This window comes from Heterocephalus glaber, unplaced genomic scaffold (genome assembly GCF_053883595.1).
Source record: "Heterocephalus glaber isolate CG9 unplaced genomic scaffold, H.glaber_assembly_v1.0 deba00001724, whole genome shotgun sequence".
In the NCBI taxonomy this organism is placed as follows: domain Eukaryota; kingdom Metazoa; phylum Chordata; class Mammalia; order Rodentia; family Bathyergidae; genus Heterocephalus; species Heterocephalus glaber.
The window spans coordinates 9,735,102-9,752,392 of record NW_028258435.1 but is presented as its reverse complement, the minus strand read 5'-3'; the positions used below and the strand labels follow the sequence as shown (position 1 = coordinate 9,752,392).

General features: G+C 49.1%; 1 protein-coding gene across 3 annotated transcripts in view; it reads right to left on the bottom strand.

The window, feature by feature from the left end:
* Window positions 1–15,235, bottom strand: part of Sntg2 (syntrophin gamma 2) — an 85,374-nt gene extending 70,139 nt beyond the window's left edge. For 2 of the 3 annotated variants that reach the window (XM_087199761.1, XM_021247239.2), the window contains exon 1: window positions 15,048–15,232. In XM_087199761.1, coding sequence (XP_087055887.1) covers window positions 15,048–15,116 — 69 coding nt within the window. In that variant the 5' untranslated portion in view covers window positions 15,117–15,232. Of the gene's footprint in view, window positions 1–15,047 lie in introns of all 3 variants that reach the window. The other variant, XM_004868355.3, reaches the window with a different exon arrangement.
* Window positions 15,236–17,291: the final 2,056 nt, after the last annotated feature.

Below are 17,291 nucleotides of genomic sequence, written 5' to 3'. Positions count from 1 at the left end.
GAGGTGGGCACAGGTGCACTCACAGCGAGGACAACTACCATGCTCTTTCAGCCCAGAATGCTCCTGTACAGGGCCTCCCAACCACAGCCCAGGGGCTCGGCCTCAGTGGGCTGTGCCACGTGCGTCCCCAGCCGTGGGCAGACGCTGGCTGCAGCCCAGCCCTGCCTCTGTGGGAATGGCCAGTAAAGGGCAGGACAAGCACAGCCACAGAACCAGGGCTAAGCTTTTCCACAGCGGGAAAAATGATGTTAAGTCCATCTTTTAAACTCCTGCTTGAAGATCTGCAGAGACCCAAACTTTAGTCAGTAACTTGCTACCCCGACAGCTGCTCAGATGCCGGGTTTCACAGAGAAAGAGACTGATCCCGCCAGGCGATATGCTCGTGGCCATTAGAGGAAGCAGCAAGACCTGTCAATAACGGCTTGTTTTTGGAGATCTGAGCAAAAAGGGCGGGACTCCATGCTACCCGATGATTCCTACTTCCACAAAAGAGAATGCTAAAGGGGACCAAGAGATCAAAGATGCGCTACAAAGGCACAGTTTCTGAATGGCAGGATTTAACATGGTATTACGCAAAATACTGTACGTGTCTACTGGCCTGGGCTGTATTTTAAAGTGCACTGTGATAGGGAGAAAAATGGTGTGGAGGGGAGTTTTACACATCCTTAAGAATCCTAAAAGAAATTAAAACAATCAAAACACATTTTCATTTATCATTGCTGGAGTCCAACCATCAGTCACTCACATGACTCCTGCTGAAGTTTCAAGACAATTCTTTATATTCTTTAACTAGGAATTTGTCTCTGACTTCACAAACCAAAATTAAAGACAAACTCCCATTACTATATAAGGGTTATGTCACTGTTTGAAGTGGGACAGTAAATATATATCAAGATCTGGTAATTTGCTAAGAAGAATAGACTTTTCAAGGTGTATTTTTTGAGCAAAGATGATTTTCTTAAAAAAAAAAAAAGCGAAAAAAGATCAAATGGAGACTCATTTGAGAAAAGTAACCTGCAGGTAGGAAAGGATGACGAATAAACACAAGATACCTAAATTTGCCAAATGTGTCACCTACTTCTTCAATGTCACATTTGACTACACGATTAAATTAAGTATAACCTTCTAACTATTTTGGAAAAATAAACTTTAGTTACTGGATTTAACAGGTCCCTCAGTGCTCATGAACACATGTAACATAATTCTGTTACAATGTTGAAGATGAAGCTCTGTGTATCAAAACTATGGCCAGTTAATGATGTTTTGTAATCAAGTTCTTCAGAAGATAAGTATTCCTGAATAACTGCAGAGATCCATCTCATCTAGATCAAATTCCTTTAGATTTTATCTTACAATATTTGAGCAGGGGTGGGGGGTGTTTATTTTTACTTTTTTTTTTTTTTTTGAGTCTCACTGTGTGGCTCAGGCTGCCCTTGAACTCTCAGCGATCCTCCTGCCTCAGCCTCCGAGTGCTGGGATTACAGGTGAGCACCACCAGGAATGGCTTTTAACTTACAATATTAAAAAAGAAAATGGCAGAGAGGGCAAAGGTAGATGCTGCTGTGAGCTGAACCAGAAGCCCAGGAGTGCAGGTTCCAGAGAGAAGCTTTATCAAGCCCACCTCTTTGCAAATGTCTAACAAGCAGCTATCCTAGATTCATATTCATTCCCCCCCCCCACTTCCTCTATCCATCCCTCCCTCCCTCCTCTGAACCACATCTTCAGCACTCCTGCTGCATCAGTTAACGTGACCCTAGGTCCAGGATCAGGACATGGACGATACCCCTCTCTAGGGATCCTCACTCTGCCTACCACCTGCCGTGTGCAGCTCTCTTGCTGGCTTCGAATACACACAGTAGCCACACTGTTCCTCCTGGATTAAGCACAGCCTTCCAGGGTGCAGACGTCTCTGCTCAGGGCCACAGTGGACCTCTCAGTCCACCAGGACCACAGACCAAGCTCCTTCTTGGATTCTGTCCCATGTCACCTGCCATCATTCCTGCCTGGGGGGGATACTGACCACTCAAGGAAGACACTGTATTTCCTGTAGCTTATGTATTTCCCAAAGCACCTGGCACAGGTCATACACATACACAGCATTTCAGAAACTTGGTCAGGAAATGATTTGTAAAAATTATGTACAATTGATATAGGAAATGATGTCAAATATGATAGAAGGGAAATATTATATCTCCCAACTTGTTAGATGTCTGATATGCCGAGGTCATGTTCTCTAATATCGAAGAATGAATTCTAGAACAATGGATGTTAAGAGCAGGAAATGTTTATCAAGAGGATAGCTCCTGAGAAGTAGGTAGCTGAGGACCTCACATTTCAGGGGAAGTTTTATAGAGCGAAAACCACATGAGTACAATATGGGTTAAAGGTATGAACAACGAATGAGGTTACAAGTGTAGTTGCTTAGGTAATGGCAATCCAGTGGGGGAACAAGTCACATAACAAGGGTGTGTGGAAAGAACAAAGACTTTCTCTAGGAAAAACCCGCCAAGGTGACCGATACCTGTCTAGGCTTCAATAGGCCCAGTGTAACTGCTTATCTTGTCCTTTGGGAAAGTATGCAGGCCCGGTCATTTCGTCTTTATCTTGAGACCTGGTCTCCAATAGATGTGTCTCTGGCCATGGTTGGAATGTGTTTTCATGTTTTGTGCTGACTCTATCAAGGGCCCAGCCCTACCTGACTGCCTGTAATATTTCCACCAAACTGGGCTATCTATAACTAGTGACCTAACACAGCATTTATTCATGGAGTAGCACCAGAGTGATATTCAGTTGTAACCTAAAAAGCCACTAATGAGAAAATCTATTGTACTTTATGAATATTCTATAAAGACCAGCCTCTAGTTAAGTCTAAAAATGTTGTGTTTATTGAGTTCCTAAAATACTCCATCATTCTGGAGAGCCAAGGACATTGACTTTAAACCATACAACCTGCACATTAATTAGAGCAGGGCTACATCTGTCTCCTGTACTAAAGAACAGATTCCCTCTTTCAGGAAGAAATGATGTCCCACTCGCTCCTGAAGCATTCATCCCTGGATCTGTCACAGAACCCTGAGACTCTTCAGGACACGCAGGCTCTTTTCAAAGATGTGGGTAGGTTCTACCCACGGCAGAAAGATCCCTCCCTGGGACGCGAGCCATCCAGGGCCCCTGGGTGCTTTCTCTGTCTCCTCACCTTTGAATGAACTGTGACAAATTCATCAGTGACCTTCGCCAAGTGCCAACTTCAATATGTGGCCTGCACTTTACTTAAACTGGCACTCTCTGTCACTCCACTGGCTGCTGGGTCTCGTTCAAGCCCAACAAAGACTGTCTTTTCAAACATTAACACGAAAACAGAAGGCTGGTCCCCCAGATCGTCACTGAGCCCCAAACTCTCTGTGAGCCCCAGGACCGCACCGTGGTCATGAGCAGATAGGCTGTGACGGCGGGTAGATGCGTGCCAACGAGGTGTCTGAGAAGCACGTGGAGGGAGCTGACACTGCAGGTCTGCCAGGGCTTTAGCCCAGCCCCACCAGCCCTAACCTCGGGCCAGCCACTGACCCTCCTCCTGCCTCAGCTTCTCCACATGTACAGCAGAAACACAGCCATCAAAAGGCTGCCAGGATGGACCCCAAATCAGGGTTTACGCGGCCCTTGGTGCCCGGGGCAGAGAGCAAACAGCCTGGTTACAATTCCCTGAGAACGCCTTAGTGAAAGTCTCTCAAGCAAAAAGAAATATTTTCTTTGTGGTGTGATGTCAAATGTTAAAGCGTCACTACCTCCCTTTCGTAAAGCCTGTGTTTTAACAACAGACCGGTGTGACTGTCATCCACACCAGACAGCTCCCGAGGAACTAAACTCGAGGGTGAATGCTGGAGAGCAGAATCCACTGCACTCTCGGCAAAGCAAGAGGCAAAACACAGCTTGAATTTCCCTTGGAATTTAGTGTGCACTGGGTGTGATCATCCGAAGTGTGTCGCTCCTGTGTGTCTGACAGTCTCTGACCTGGGGTCTCGGGTCCCCTCTAACGCCCCCCGACGCAGCCACAGGACGCAGAATCTGGACGTCAGCACCCACGGCAGGTGCTGATTTGACCTTCCTCCTGCCACTCACTGTGACCCCTCACCCCAGATCCGTGCCCTGTGAGAGGCGCCTGGGCCAAGGTGTGTCTGGGCCCTGACAGCAGAATGAAGGACCCCACAATTAAGGAGCACCCAAACGGAAGAGCCTGGATTTGAGACTAATTCAGAACCCAGACATGCCCCAGAAAGCATAAAATTGTATATAAAATATCCAAACTCCAACAAAATTCTTCTATTAGAATTTTGGAACAATTTATCTACTGAATGCTTAACAAGCATTGGCACAGTTCTCTCACAATGTCACTGATCAGGACACAAGGCCTCACGCCACCCGTGGGAAACGCCACACAGAAGATATCCTTTATTATTTGATGGGAGAAAAGTTACAGAAAAGGCGGAGTGAACTCAGACTCTGTTAAGATTATAGGATCCACAAAACTCATTTTTAAAATTTAACTTTTGAGATGTGCTCCTTGTTAAATAAGAATTAAATTTTCAATACTGTCCCTGAAATACACCAGATGACATTTACAATACTTAAGCCTAAATGAAAAACTAATAATTTCACAACCGTGGAGAAAGGAACTTTTAATAACGTCTGGACAGTCTGTTATTTATGCGCTTCCCCCCACTATTTTCCGAGTTTATTGAGGAGTTATAGTGTAAACGTGGGAAACAGCCGCCCCAGCATCCTTTGCCCCAAACTGCTCTGAACTCTCAGCCCCATCCCAGCCCAATGGGAACCCCGGCCCCAGTCACCATGTCACAAGGTGGCCCTTGGGCCTTCCCGAGCCTGGGGGATCCGTACCAAGTCAGGGGCCTGACTTTCCTGTGCACACCTCCACCCTATATCATGCATGAGCAAGGAAACAAGAATACCAGAGAAGCACTGAGCCACTGAGTGCTGTGAACGCAGCCATCGGGGGTGCAGACCTACCCACCGCCCCGGTGGCGTTCAGAGGGCTGAGGTGGGTGTGTGCTCATGTGCAGGAGGGGCTGCAGGTGGGGCTCCTCCCCTCAGGGAGGAAACGGGGGTCCTGGAAGAGCCTCCTGGGCCCATGCCTGGGGAAGGAGCAGGCTCTGGTTCCTGGAAAGGTTGGATCTCGGCGGGGACAGACAGGACCTGACCCTGTCCCCTAAGCAGCGAGCAGCCAGATGTGGGGGAAGGAAGTACAGGTGCTAAGGTGACCCTGGCTGCAGGCCCAGGGGCATCCAGATAGGGAGGTCCTGGTCGCAGCAACCAGGACAGTCTGAGCCTGCCACTTACCACCCTGTCTCAGGAAGGCGCCTCACCCAGGAAGACACTGCAGGGGCGAGTGCCCACGCCAAGGTCCTGTGATGACCGGGCAGACGGCTGGGCCCCAGCAGCGGGCAGCCACCAGCCTCAATGTCCCTCAGGCTCAGCCATCTTAATGCCCCTGCACAGTGGCCCCTCCACATCCTGCAGCTCCCTTTCCCAGGCCTGACACCGAGCCCTGACCTGTGTCACACGCGAGGCTCACCCTACTCCCAGGAACTATGCAGCACGGAAAGGAGGCTGGTTCTGAAAGCAAAATCTAAACACTGGCTCTTCTCTTTCCAATCTGGCTACACAAATCCTAAAGACCCTTGACGTGAAAAGCTAACCCAGGAGTAAGGTGCTGGCAGTAAGCAGGAAGTGTCAGGTCAGCACGTCCCTGGGTAACCATTATGATGATAACCGAAAGCCTGCGGCACCTTCTTGAGCGCACGTGCATTCATAAAAAGACTCCGCTGAGCAAGAGACTCCTGCAAACTCAGTCTTTCTCAGAGCTGCCAGTCTGCAGTCACTGAGAAACATGGATGCAGCAGTAGTGCAGGAGCCCAGACAACACTGGTCTATGTTGCCTCAAGGAAGACGGTGACCTCTCACCCAACAGTGAAGAGGCAGGGCCAGTAAGACTTCCCAAACTTCCATGGGAGAGCACATTCTGTCACAACAGGAAACATTGAGGTTTCTAACAAGCAAGTGGAAAATGGATTGTCTTTGACATTAGCTTTGAGCCACTTCCTAATTAAGTGATTTACACTTAGTACCTAATGAAGACATGTGGCTGTAATTTAAATTGTTAAAATCCTAAAGACAGTTCGAGAAGAAAATCATTTAGGATTCATTTCTTTGGTATCTATTTATTGGACAACTATTACGTGCCAAGCACTAACCCAGGCAGTAAAATTCTCATGGGAAAGAAAACTAAAGCTCAAATGTATGGAGGTTACTAAAACAGGGCCGGGGATTTAGCTCAGTGGTTCCACCGCCTGCCTCGAAAGCGGAAGATCCCAAATTCGATCCCTGGTACCAAAACAAAACAAAAGAACTAATATAGCGGGTATGTTCCATATATTTCTCTCTTTAAAGGTGTACGCATGTGGGTGTGATCTGAGGTGTATTTCATAATTAACCCTCATTCTTTTGCACATATCTGCCAGCTATTGGGGCAGCTTAGTAGCCCACTTGTTCCCACACATGCAGCCCACTTGGAATTTCCACCGAATGCTCTCTGAACACTGCCAAATCATGTGACCTATAGTTACCTTTTTTTTTTGGTACTGGAGATCGAACTCGGGACCTTGCACTTGCGAGGCAGGCGCCGGAAGCAATGAGCTAAATCCCCAGCCCCAATAGTTACCTTTTCAAAGCATCTGCCTTTCTTGCCTGTTTCAGGTACACTCTTCAGTGTATTTTAATGCATTGGCTCCTTCTATTTCAATTTTTGTATAGCACACTGTCATTTGCAAAATTGTTTTCTTTAGGATGCCTCTGGGAAACAGACCTTAAATTCCTACATTAATGTCAATCATTTCTCAAATGACAAAGTGTATTTATGTTTTTTAATCTCAAACCAGAGTCTGATGCTTGATGAAAGATAAATTAGCTAAAAAATGTAGCTTTAGAATGTATTCTCATAAGACTGACATGAATGAATCAGATGCTCAGGCCAGTTTTAAAATACAGTAAGAGCATGAGAAATTGTGTTCAGGGCCAAAAACAGTCACAATTCACCTATTTTTTTCTTTCAGCTTAATGGGTGAGCATGCCACGTCCCCCCAGCTGGCAAGGGAGTCACAATTTCTAAATGGTTGAAATGGTTAGCAGTAATACTGTGTTTATTTTTTGTTTTGAAGAACTGTTATTTTTTAAATTGACTTATCAGGGTTTCTTGGTTTTATTTGGCCTCAAGATTTAACATCGTGATGTTGAATAAAGCATATGGTTTTCTATTTATTCCGGAGAAGAACAAGATGCAAGCAGTGAGGCGCACTCATCCCTGGAGGGACGGAGAAATGTGTGTGCTCCACCTTGCATCCCAGCAGAATCTGTGCACCTGACTCTGTGACTTCAAGTAAGTCAGAGACTTGAACTTTACCCTTTCACAAATCAGGGGGATATGGTGAAAGATTGAAGGTCAGCGGGATGTGGGCAAATGAAAGCTCCCCACTGGGACGGCCTTGTGCCCTCAGCTTGGAAGCCACACTTCCACTGCAGTAAGAAAAGCATCATCTCCAGTTCACCACCTAGTCCCTGAGTCTGGGGAGGATGGGACAGGCTTGTTTCCTTCAACTTAGTTTAAAAGTGCTTTTTTGCCATGTGCTCATTTTATAACAAGTATAGAACTGTTGCTGAGCCAAACACTGAGTCACATCGAGCATTAGTGCCCATGCCAACCCCTTCCTGAAACCTGGGGGCTCTCAGATGCCCAGTGCCGGCCACAGGTAGTGCCCCTCTTGGTCCAGCTCCACCGAAGGGAAAGGACTCGCCAGGGCCATCAGTGCCCGGCACACACTCACTCCTCTGTGAACGTTAACTGTCTCCATACAACAGCTCTCAGGAAGCAACAACCAGTCCCAGACAGCCAAGGCTCAGAGCAACTGCAGGATGCTCCACACTCAGAAATCCCCTGTGCAGATCTGCCCAATCCAGGAAAGAACAGGAAAGGAAACTCACCTCCAGCCTAGGAGTCCTGCTGCTGCCTCTGTGAGGAGCCGCCTTCCACCAGCCAAGGAGCTAACACAGCTGGCCCAGGCCCCTGAGGTCACCACTCCCGATGCCAGCCCTATGCCGCTCCCTCCCTGGATCCTCCCTAGGACCCCAGGCTGCAGGGACACCCCCAAGTCCTACCCTTGTCTCTCTATACAGTGAAGGTGTAAGGTGAGAAGGATTTGATTCCGCTGTGCTTCTATAAAACAAACTGGTCACAGTGGAATTCAGTAGAAGCACTGGCAGCAAACAATAGCAAAGAAGAAAGCTCTGAAGTTTCCACATCCTACAGTGGCACTGGCCTTCGAGATAAAGAAGAAGAGAAGGTGCACGCCCCAGGCACGCCAGGCACAGGGCTCCTGAAGTGGCGGCTTCGTGGTGGTTTTTTAATTGAATTTTTTTAGTAGTGCATGTTTGCAGTACATAATGATCACATTCATCATGGGGGGGGTTGAGATCCCACAACACACCAGGAAGAGTGGCCATCACCAAGAAATCAACCGATACCAAGTGCTGTCTCAACACAATAGCCCTGGTGGGGCTGCAGGGAAAAAGCAACCCTGCACTCTTTAGTTACCACAGCTACCAAATGCAAGAAAATACAAATAAAGTTAAACCACGACAGATACTACATTTCTAGGTAGATACTTAGTGCTGGGCAGAAAGTTAGGCATTCATGGCCTGGAGACAGGTGGTGGGGCTGCTTTAAAAGCAAAGGACATAGTGTTTCTGTCCTTTTTCCTTTGCTTTCTTATCCATTCGTTACAGACTCAATCCACACAAACTGATGGTTTCACATCAAGGTAACCTCCCTCCCTCCAGAGTGCGCGTGAGGCCCAGAGGAAGAAGCGGCCCCGTCTGTTAGTTCTGAACTTCAGCATCCATCAGGGGCTCCTGGAGTGCATCCCACCAAAGGTGCATCTTTAGTTTCCAGCTCAGCAGACAGGACCTCAAGTGGGCAGTCTTGTTCTGTAAGGTCCATGTGTGCACACGCTGATGTGTGCACATTTATCACTGCAAAACTCTTTCCCAAAAGGCACTGGATTCCACCCACATGAAACCCCTTCTCTCCAGGGATAGTATGGGGTGGCTATGGGGTCACTTAGCCTCCCTACTCCCAGCCAGAAGGCAGCCAAACAGCTGGCATTTCCGGTGACACGGGCCCCACACTGGGGTCTCTCTTTTCCTGCATCCAGGACGGTTTTAGGAAAATAACACACTTGTCTTTCTTTCAGAAGAACACGATCAGTGCTAAGCTGGTCAGCACCAGCATGCATGTCTAAAAGGATAGCTTTTAACACATCTAGGGTCTGAATGTCCAGAGCTAAGGTATAAGGAGTAATTTTATTTTGCCAGCAAAATAATGACAACCTAATTATAATGTGAAAAAGCTGATAGAGCCAGTTGGCAAAGTGTAATTACCTGAGGAAAAAAATCATTAAGGTTAATCTTCAGCAAGATACAGATGAGGAACAGAATAAATTACATCTTCCCATTAGTAGTTATGATGATGTGCAGAACTGATATTTGGCTACAATAAAAACAAAAGGCATAATTTTATTTAGACCCAAATACTAATGATAGCGCAAAGCAAATCCTCCGTTCAGAACCAGAAATGGAATCCTCCCACCCCGCAGTGCTTCGTGCTAAGAGCCTGAGTGGACAGAACAGCTCCTCGTCCCAGGTGCACACGGCCCCCAGCCTGGCCCCAAGGCAGGAGAGGGTGCAATGCCCACCACGGAGGACACCAAGGTGGGCGGAGCTGCAGCTGTGTGCGCCCCCATCTCACGGAAGGCCAGGAGGGGACCCTGGGGTGAGACGCTGGGCACAGCCGTGCGTGGCCATCCCCCCCGGCTTCAAGGGCACCTGAGTCAGCAGGGTGATGGGGAGCAGGAGAGGCCAGGGCTGGGGTGAGGTCCAGGGAAGGCAAAGGCTGGGCAGCCAGCAAGAGCGGGCACAGCAGAGTATGAGATAATGCACCAGCCAGGCTGTGACACTGGTGTTCCCTCACGTGGAGTGCTCAGGACTGCAGCTGAGGTCAGTCTCAGAAAGGTCACTAGGTCGGAAATGGTCAACACACACGGCTCAGCCTGAGGTTCATAGCATGGGATGGCCATTTAACCCAGGGAGGGGACCCATCTGGCAAATGCAAACAGGAAGTAAAATCTCCCCCGCAGAGCTTCCAGGGACTTAGTCTAAGGGCGGGGGGGGGGGCATACCCAAAGGGTATGAGAGGAAGGAGCAGGAAGATGAGGAGGAGAAAGTAGAGGAGGAAGAAGATGAGGAGAAGGATGAGGAGGAGGAAAAGGAGGAGGGTGAGGAAAAGCAGACGTGCTGGAAGGAAGCAGCCACCACCGAGGGAAAGGGCCAGATGCAGACAGACACAGCCCCTGGTCTGGACCATGGCATCAGCCCTTTCCCTGGGACAACAGTGGGGACGGGACAGAGGCCGAGGACAGGTGAGATTAGCTAAGGAGGTGTCCACCAGATGGGGTTCAAGTCACGACAGCCCAGCTGGAGGGTGAGTCAGGGGCCCCCAATAGTTATTTTCCATGGAAAATAAGTTACGACTTTCGATAGTAATAACTGTCACATCACACTTCACAGATATGAATTATTTTCCTAAGCAGTGGCTACATCAACAAACAAGTCCTCTTGCAAAGTCTGAGTTCATTCCCGTGGCTATATCTTTACCCATAATGAGGTATGGACAATGGAATATCTACCTGCGTGAAGCATCTGTTCCAGAAGCAGAATTCAATTCTTTTTTTTTTTGGTACCGGGGATTGAACTCGGGATCTTGCGGTTTCGAGGCAGGCGCCAGAACCACTGAGCTAAATCCCCGGCCCCAGAATTCAATTCTTACATGGGACTTGTCATTTACATTTAAATATAAATGTTTTTACATCTGGATTAAAATACAAATGTTTTATATTTTGGTTAAAATTACATGTTTAATATTTTGATTTAAAAATAAATAATTTTATATTTTTTGATTAAAGCAAATAATTATAGTCATTCCTTGCTGTCTGCTATGAGCAGGTACACCTGCCTCCTGGAGTTGCAGTCCAGTGAAAATAGTGAGAAAAATAAATTCATGAAACAAAGGCCAACAGCACTTTGACACGATGATTTTTAACAACTGTGTGACTGCATCTTGAGGAATTCAATTCAGTGCTGGAATCAGGCACTGTCCACCCAAGTATCGAGTGAATTTCAGTGCTAGGCTGACTCTCAAAATGCTGACTGTTTACAATCAGTGCTATTCATTTAGAGTGCAGTGGAGAATATATTGTAAATGATATGCCAGACACGGTCCTAGGTTTCAAGTAAAGAGAAATGGATGAGATAAAACAGGTGAAGCAGAATCAAAACTCAGCCTTGTTGGAGTAAGAGGCCTCTGAAGTTGAACACGTCACGTCCTAAAAATTTAACTTAACATTTTAGAACTGTGGTAGTAGCCTTAAAGAAGAGGTGTATTCATTTCCCTTACATCCAAATGCTTTGCTTGACTGAAATGCAGCTAATGGATAATAGCACTTTTCAGGGGTTAAAAATGTAGGCCCCTTAGAAAACAACTATTTTGCCAAGAAATCCTAACTGAAAATCACATCAGGATCCTCATGGCCCTTCCAACAGCATCTACCGCAATGTGCACGGAGAAAACACAGACGCCGACGCAGGAGGAGGCCACAGCGGGGGAGAGCCCCGGAATGCCCTCTCCTTGGGGACAGAACAGCAACCAGGAGAAGAGAGGGGCTTACATCAGCACCGGGGAGCTTAGCACAGAAATAGAAGGGCTAAGCCGCTTCCGCCTGCCAGGACGGCGAGAGGACTGCGGCACAGTGACACCTAGCGTTGCTGGCAGACACAGACAGGGCGGCACAGGTGCACAGTGCAGCACTCCACAGCTTCCATCGCAAGGAAATTCTCAGCGCCTTTTTCCACTTTCCCTGTCGCTCTTCCCTCCAAACACCTCTCAAGTCTGAGCAGGCTGTTTCTAAGGCTGACAGCAAAAACCCTGGCTTAATCACACCTAAACACCACCCCACCCACCAGTGCACGGTTTCGACCTGTCCTTTCCACTAAAGCTGCAAAGGTGACAGAACAGGGGGACCTATGTGACCCCAGCCCAGCCCACACACCCCGCCGGTGAGGGGCGCACACACAGGGCTTCCCTTCACTCTCGGTCTCTGTGTGACTGCCTCAGTTGCCCACACGCCCGCGCGGTGTTGGCGTGAGTGGACACGAGCATGGGGTGCCTTCCCCCCTGGGGGTCCCAGGTCCTGCTCCTGTGGGTCCCACAGGTCATGCTGCAAAGTAGACCTCAACTAAAACTGAAATCCACAGAAAGCTAGATGAGAAACTACACATATTCAGAAAATGACAATTTTAACATCTGATATCTTCAACAAGCATTTTGTTTGCTTTGGGAAATAAGGTGTCGATATGTATCCCTCAATGCCTCAAACTTGCAGCGATCCTCCTGCCTCAGTCTCCTGAGTGCTGGGATTATAGCCATGTGCCACTGTACCGGCCAAGTGGTACACTTTTATTTACCATGCATCACATCTCCGGGAAAAATCAGGGAACTTCCTGCTTTAAAACATGAATTTGTCCTACAGTGTTATTGACATCCATAGAAATTCTACACCTGGTAGCAAAGATGTGTCAAGGGAGCAGAAGATACGACAAAATCGTGACATGGGGGGCAGCTCCTCAGGAGCTCACAGCACCTCCACAGTGACAACTGCCCCGATGATGACCCTGAAAGTGACCAGAAGCCCCCGTGCTGTCTGGGGCCAGGCACCTCCCCACTCAGCCCGAGGGTGACAAGGCCTGGGATTGCAGACCCAGGGAAGGGGGTGTGGATACAACAGCAGCAGCAGTGTCAAAGGCAGAGGTAGGATCCACTCATCACACTGCACCCCATGGCCCTCCACCTACCGAGTCCTGGAGAGCACAGGGTGGGCTGTGTGCTCTGACCCAACCCACAAATTACCTGGAACAGAAACCTCAAGGAGAGGGAAGATCTGCAGGCCCCAACCTGGCCAGATCTCCATGAAGCCAACAGGAAGGCACAATGAAGAATGTGCCTTGTTTTGATGTCAGAAAAAACACTATGACTGGACATCTAATGGATTCAGTAACATCTGTCTTTCTTTTCTCACTATCTTTCTAATTGGAAGCACTAAGTTCTAACTGAAATTATTACATAACCATGCAAGCTCAACAGTATGTGCAGCTTTTGATAAGAAGGTTAGCGATTCTGGAGGGTTTCCGATGCCCAGTGGTTAGTAAAGAAACCACTAGCCATGCAGGGCTGGCCTGCAAGAACGCACGGCACCACAAGCCAGTTACACCAGGGCTAAACATGCTCACCGCTGTCCAGCAAGTGTGCAAATGCAAGCTTTATATCATTCTAAATAATATAAGCCCAGACCTCACCATGCATCGGGGTTGAGCATGGCATTGGAGCACACTGCAGCATGTATGACCCCAAAGCCCTGGGTCAGGCTCTTAGCGTGGCCTGCGTCACAGCTGAAAGATGGCCCTTCGGCACCAATCAAAGTCCCATAAGAACAGTTCCTATGGGCTGTTTCACATCCTCCTGGCCTTTCGTGTGTGTTTGTGGTACTGAGATCCAGCCTACAGCACTCCACCGTTGACCTACATCCCCAGCCAGTTTCATTTTGAGACAGGATCTCTCTAAGATGCCAGGTTGGCCGTGAACTTGCCATCCTCCTGCCTCAGCCTCCTGGGGAGCTGGGATTGCCAGCATGTCTGGCTCATGAAGGTTCTTACTACTAAGAGAGCACTAAGCAGACCCTTTGGCTTGCCACATTAGCACCTGAAAGAAATCAACAGGTAGCTCAGTGTCCTTACTTAAATTCTTGTGGCAGATAGATTTTCTTCTAACTTAAATTGTTGCCAAAACTCATCAATTGAATTACATTATAAAGTGTAATAAATCCGATTCTTCCAAATAATTCCAATGGTTATCACAAAATTTATTGCAAGACATCCTTCCCCAAAATTAACAACTACTAACCATAGAAGGCCATCATTCCGAAAGTCACAGAAGCAATAAAATAGAAAGCCGAGGTCTCCAGAGATTCTGAATTTTTTCTGCAGTTTATTTCTGAGGAATCCAAGCACGAGTTTTTGGCTTTGAGTTCCTCCTACAATGGACACACTGAGTATTCATATAACAAGGTACTTAAAAATAAAGAAACACCCACATTCCACGCATAATTTAAAGATGCTATGTTCACAACCCAGAATGGCACAACCTGGAGAGAAGACGGGGTGTCCATCTCTACAGCTCAAGTACAATCTCGAGGCCCAACAAAGACTTCCTGTGTTCCGAGTTCAGAAGCAGCTGCCAGAGCCGCAGCCCACAGCCTCTGGGCAGGCGGCTGACCCTGCAAGTCCTGGTGTCCAGGGCACGTGGCGTGGACAGCCCTGGCACACGCTGGGGCCAAGGGGACCCCACCCCGGTCTGCGTGCTCCTCAGGGCCCTGGCCGCTGCTCGCAGGTTTCCAAGAACTTCCCGGTTCTGTCGGGGGCAACATTTCTGGGTTTGTCGATCAACAGTTTATTTTAAAATAGACGTGGGGAGGGTGTTCTTTGAGAAGGAACCAGAATAGACAGAGCTGTCGGTAGGTGGGCGCGGGTGACACCCCCGCAGGACAGGACGGGGTCCCCAGCACCGCCACCCATGGCAACCGGACCCCAACCCCGCAGACCCCGGCCCGCAGCACCGCGAGCACTCGTCCCGTGACCGAGCCTCGGGACCTCGGACGGACGCCACCCTTCGAGGTGCCCGGCTGTCCCCGAGGAGCAGGAGGGATGGGAGGGACAGGAGGGGACTGCAGACGGGAGGGGAGAGGAGGGATGGAGGACGGGGGAGGACAGAGGGGACAGGAGGGACAGGAAGACGGAGGAGAGGCGGCCCCACTCACCCGCACGGGCTCCAGGTGGTCGGGGCGCCCTCGGGGGGCGGCGGGCGGGGACGGACCCTCCGCGCTCATCGCTCATCGCCGCCCGCCAGGCAGAGCTCCGGACCTGCGGCGCGCGCGCCCGTGAAGGGCCGCCGAGTCCCCACCGCGCCGAGCCCCTCGCCGGGCTCGACCTGCTCCGTCCACCGGTTCGAGCTCCGCCCACTGGCTCCGAGACCCCGCCCCCGCCCCGCCCACCAGCCCGAAGGTGGAGGGGCCTGCGCGCCCCCACCTGTCGGGACGCGGGCGGGGAGACTGGTGCGCCACGCAGCCGGGCGGGCGCCGGGAGCTCGGCCTGGCTCGGCCTCCCGGGGTCGGTGCAGGTCCTCCGCGTGTGAGCGCACGCGGCGGCCATAGGTTCCCCCACCTTGGGGTCAGCGCTCAGCCACCTGGTCTGCCGCTCTCGGGCCGCAGGACCCGCTGCCCCGCCCTGGTGGTCTCTCTTCCGCTGGTCCGCAGCGTCTGCCCTGACCCCAAGCCCGGGACACCCTGATTCCCTCCGGTCCCGCGTGCTATTGGGGCGAGGCCGGCCCCGGGCCCCAGAGTACTCAGGTTTGCTCTCTCCAACCACCCTGGTCAAAACGCAAAAGAAAGCTCGCTTGGGATGCTCTGGGTCCATGCTGCCGGTGTCTCCAAAAGCAGTAACCTCAGGTTCCTCCCTGTCCAAACCGTGCACCCCAGAGCCCGGGCGGGCGCAGGTGGAGTCTGCATTGACCGCGCCAACGGAGAGCTCTGCGCAGACCTGGCTCCTAACTCAGGACGAGAGAAGAGCAAAGCTTTCCAGAAATCTACCCTCACTTCTTACTGCTGTCCTCAGTGTGAGCTCTTGCAGCACAAAAACTACATCTTTTTGCACCTGCCTGGCGCCCGCCACCAAAAAAAAAAAAAAAAAAAAAAGCAGTATCTTGAATGAAGAAGGAATAGTGTAGTATTTTTCTAGAATAAGGAGAGCGATCAGTATTTGAAGTTGCTTTTTTTTTTTTTTTAAGTGCACGGGTATAATCTCTGAGAAATCAAAGCTCTAGGAGACACAAACCATCTAATTAACTTGCAAAGGAAAGATTCATTTAGCAGCCTCTGGAAACAATGTAGCTGGTGTGTGCTTGCTGGAGTTGGCGATATTTTGCTCAAATCTTACCATTAAATGAATAAGGGGAAATTTTTTTCTCAAACCTAACCTAGTCATTAATTCATTTATAAAATGTGGTCATACCTGACAATCTCAGATGTTCTTTCTGCATATGTTTTTCTCTGATTCTAGGTTTAGAATGTCTTTGGAACTCTGGGGCTGCCTGTGAAAAGCTACTAATACAGGTTTTCATTGTAACAAAATGTGCTTGGTGCATTTTGCATTAGGATTGCACAAATGAGCTGTTCTTTAAATAATTGAGCTCCAATGCAAAAACCAATAGTAAAACAATAAATACCCTGAAAATCTGAGAGGGGGTGGATCTGGAGTAAATTTCCTTAAATTCCAATGTGAGTGTACAGTTCCTTCTGAACTGTGTCCAAAATGTGGATTGTAGCCATTGGCACCTTGATTTACTTAATTCCAAATTTACAGGCACATTGTTAACATAGTATCAAAAAGATTTTATCCTTCACCCAGATTGTCAACATTGTTTATATTTGACCAAACTTTGTATCCTGCTCTTTCTTTCTGTTTACAGATTGGTTTTGTGAAGCTCTTTGAGGGTTCTGTGCAGACATAATGTGCCATTTCCCCATCTTTGATTTGGCGTGTATTTCAAAAAAACGACACTGTGTTCATCAGCTTTCCATCACTATTACAAAATCTGCAAGTTGAGTCACTTAGAAAGAGAAAAGGCTCCTTTTGGTTCCAGTGCATGATCTATTGGCCCCATCACAGTGGACTCAGAGCTGAAGTTTCACCTCATGGCCAGCAGGCAAGAGAGGAAGCGGGAGGTGGGGTCTCAAAGCCCCCTTCCAGCCCTCACCTCTGTGGACCAACTTCCTCCGACCAGGCTGCATCTCCTGAGGGTTCCCAGTCCCTGCCAAGAGCGCCACCCTGAGAACCTCCCAGGCCCGGTGGCTTTGAGGAGGTCTCTGCCTCCTCCCTGGCCTGGGGCGTTTATTGTTGATGCTCAGGGTGAGTGTCCTTGTGTTCGTTCCTCCTGATGACTGGTCATTCTGAAGCCTGGGCCTTGCTGGTCCTGGCCAGTTCTGAGAAGCTTGATGGCAGTATTC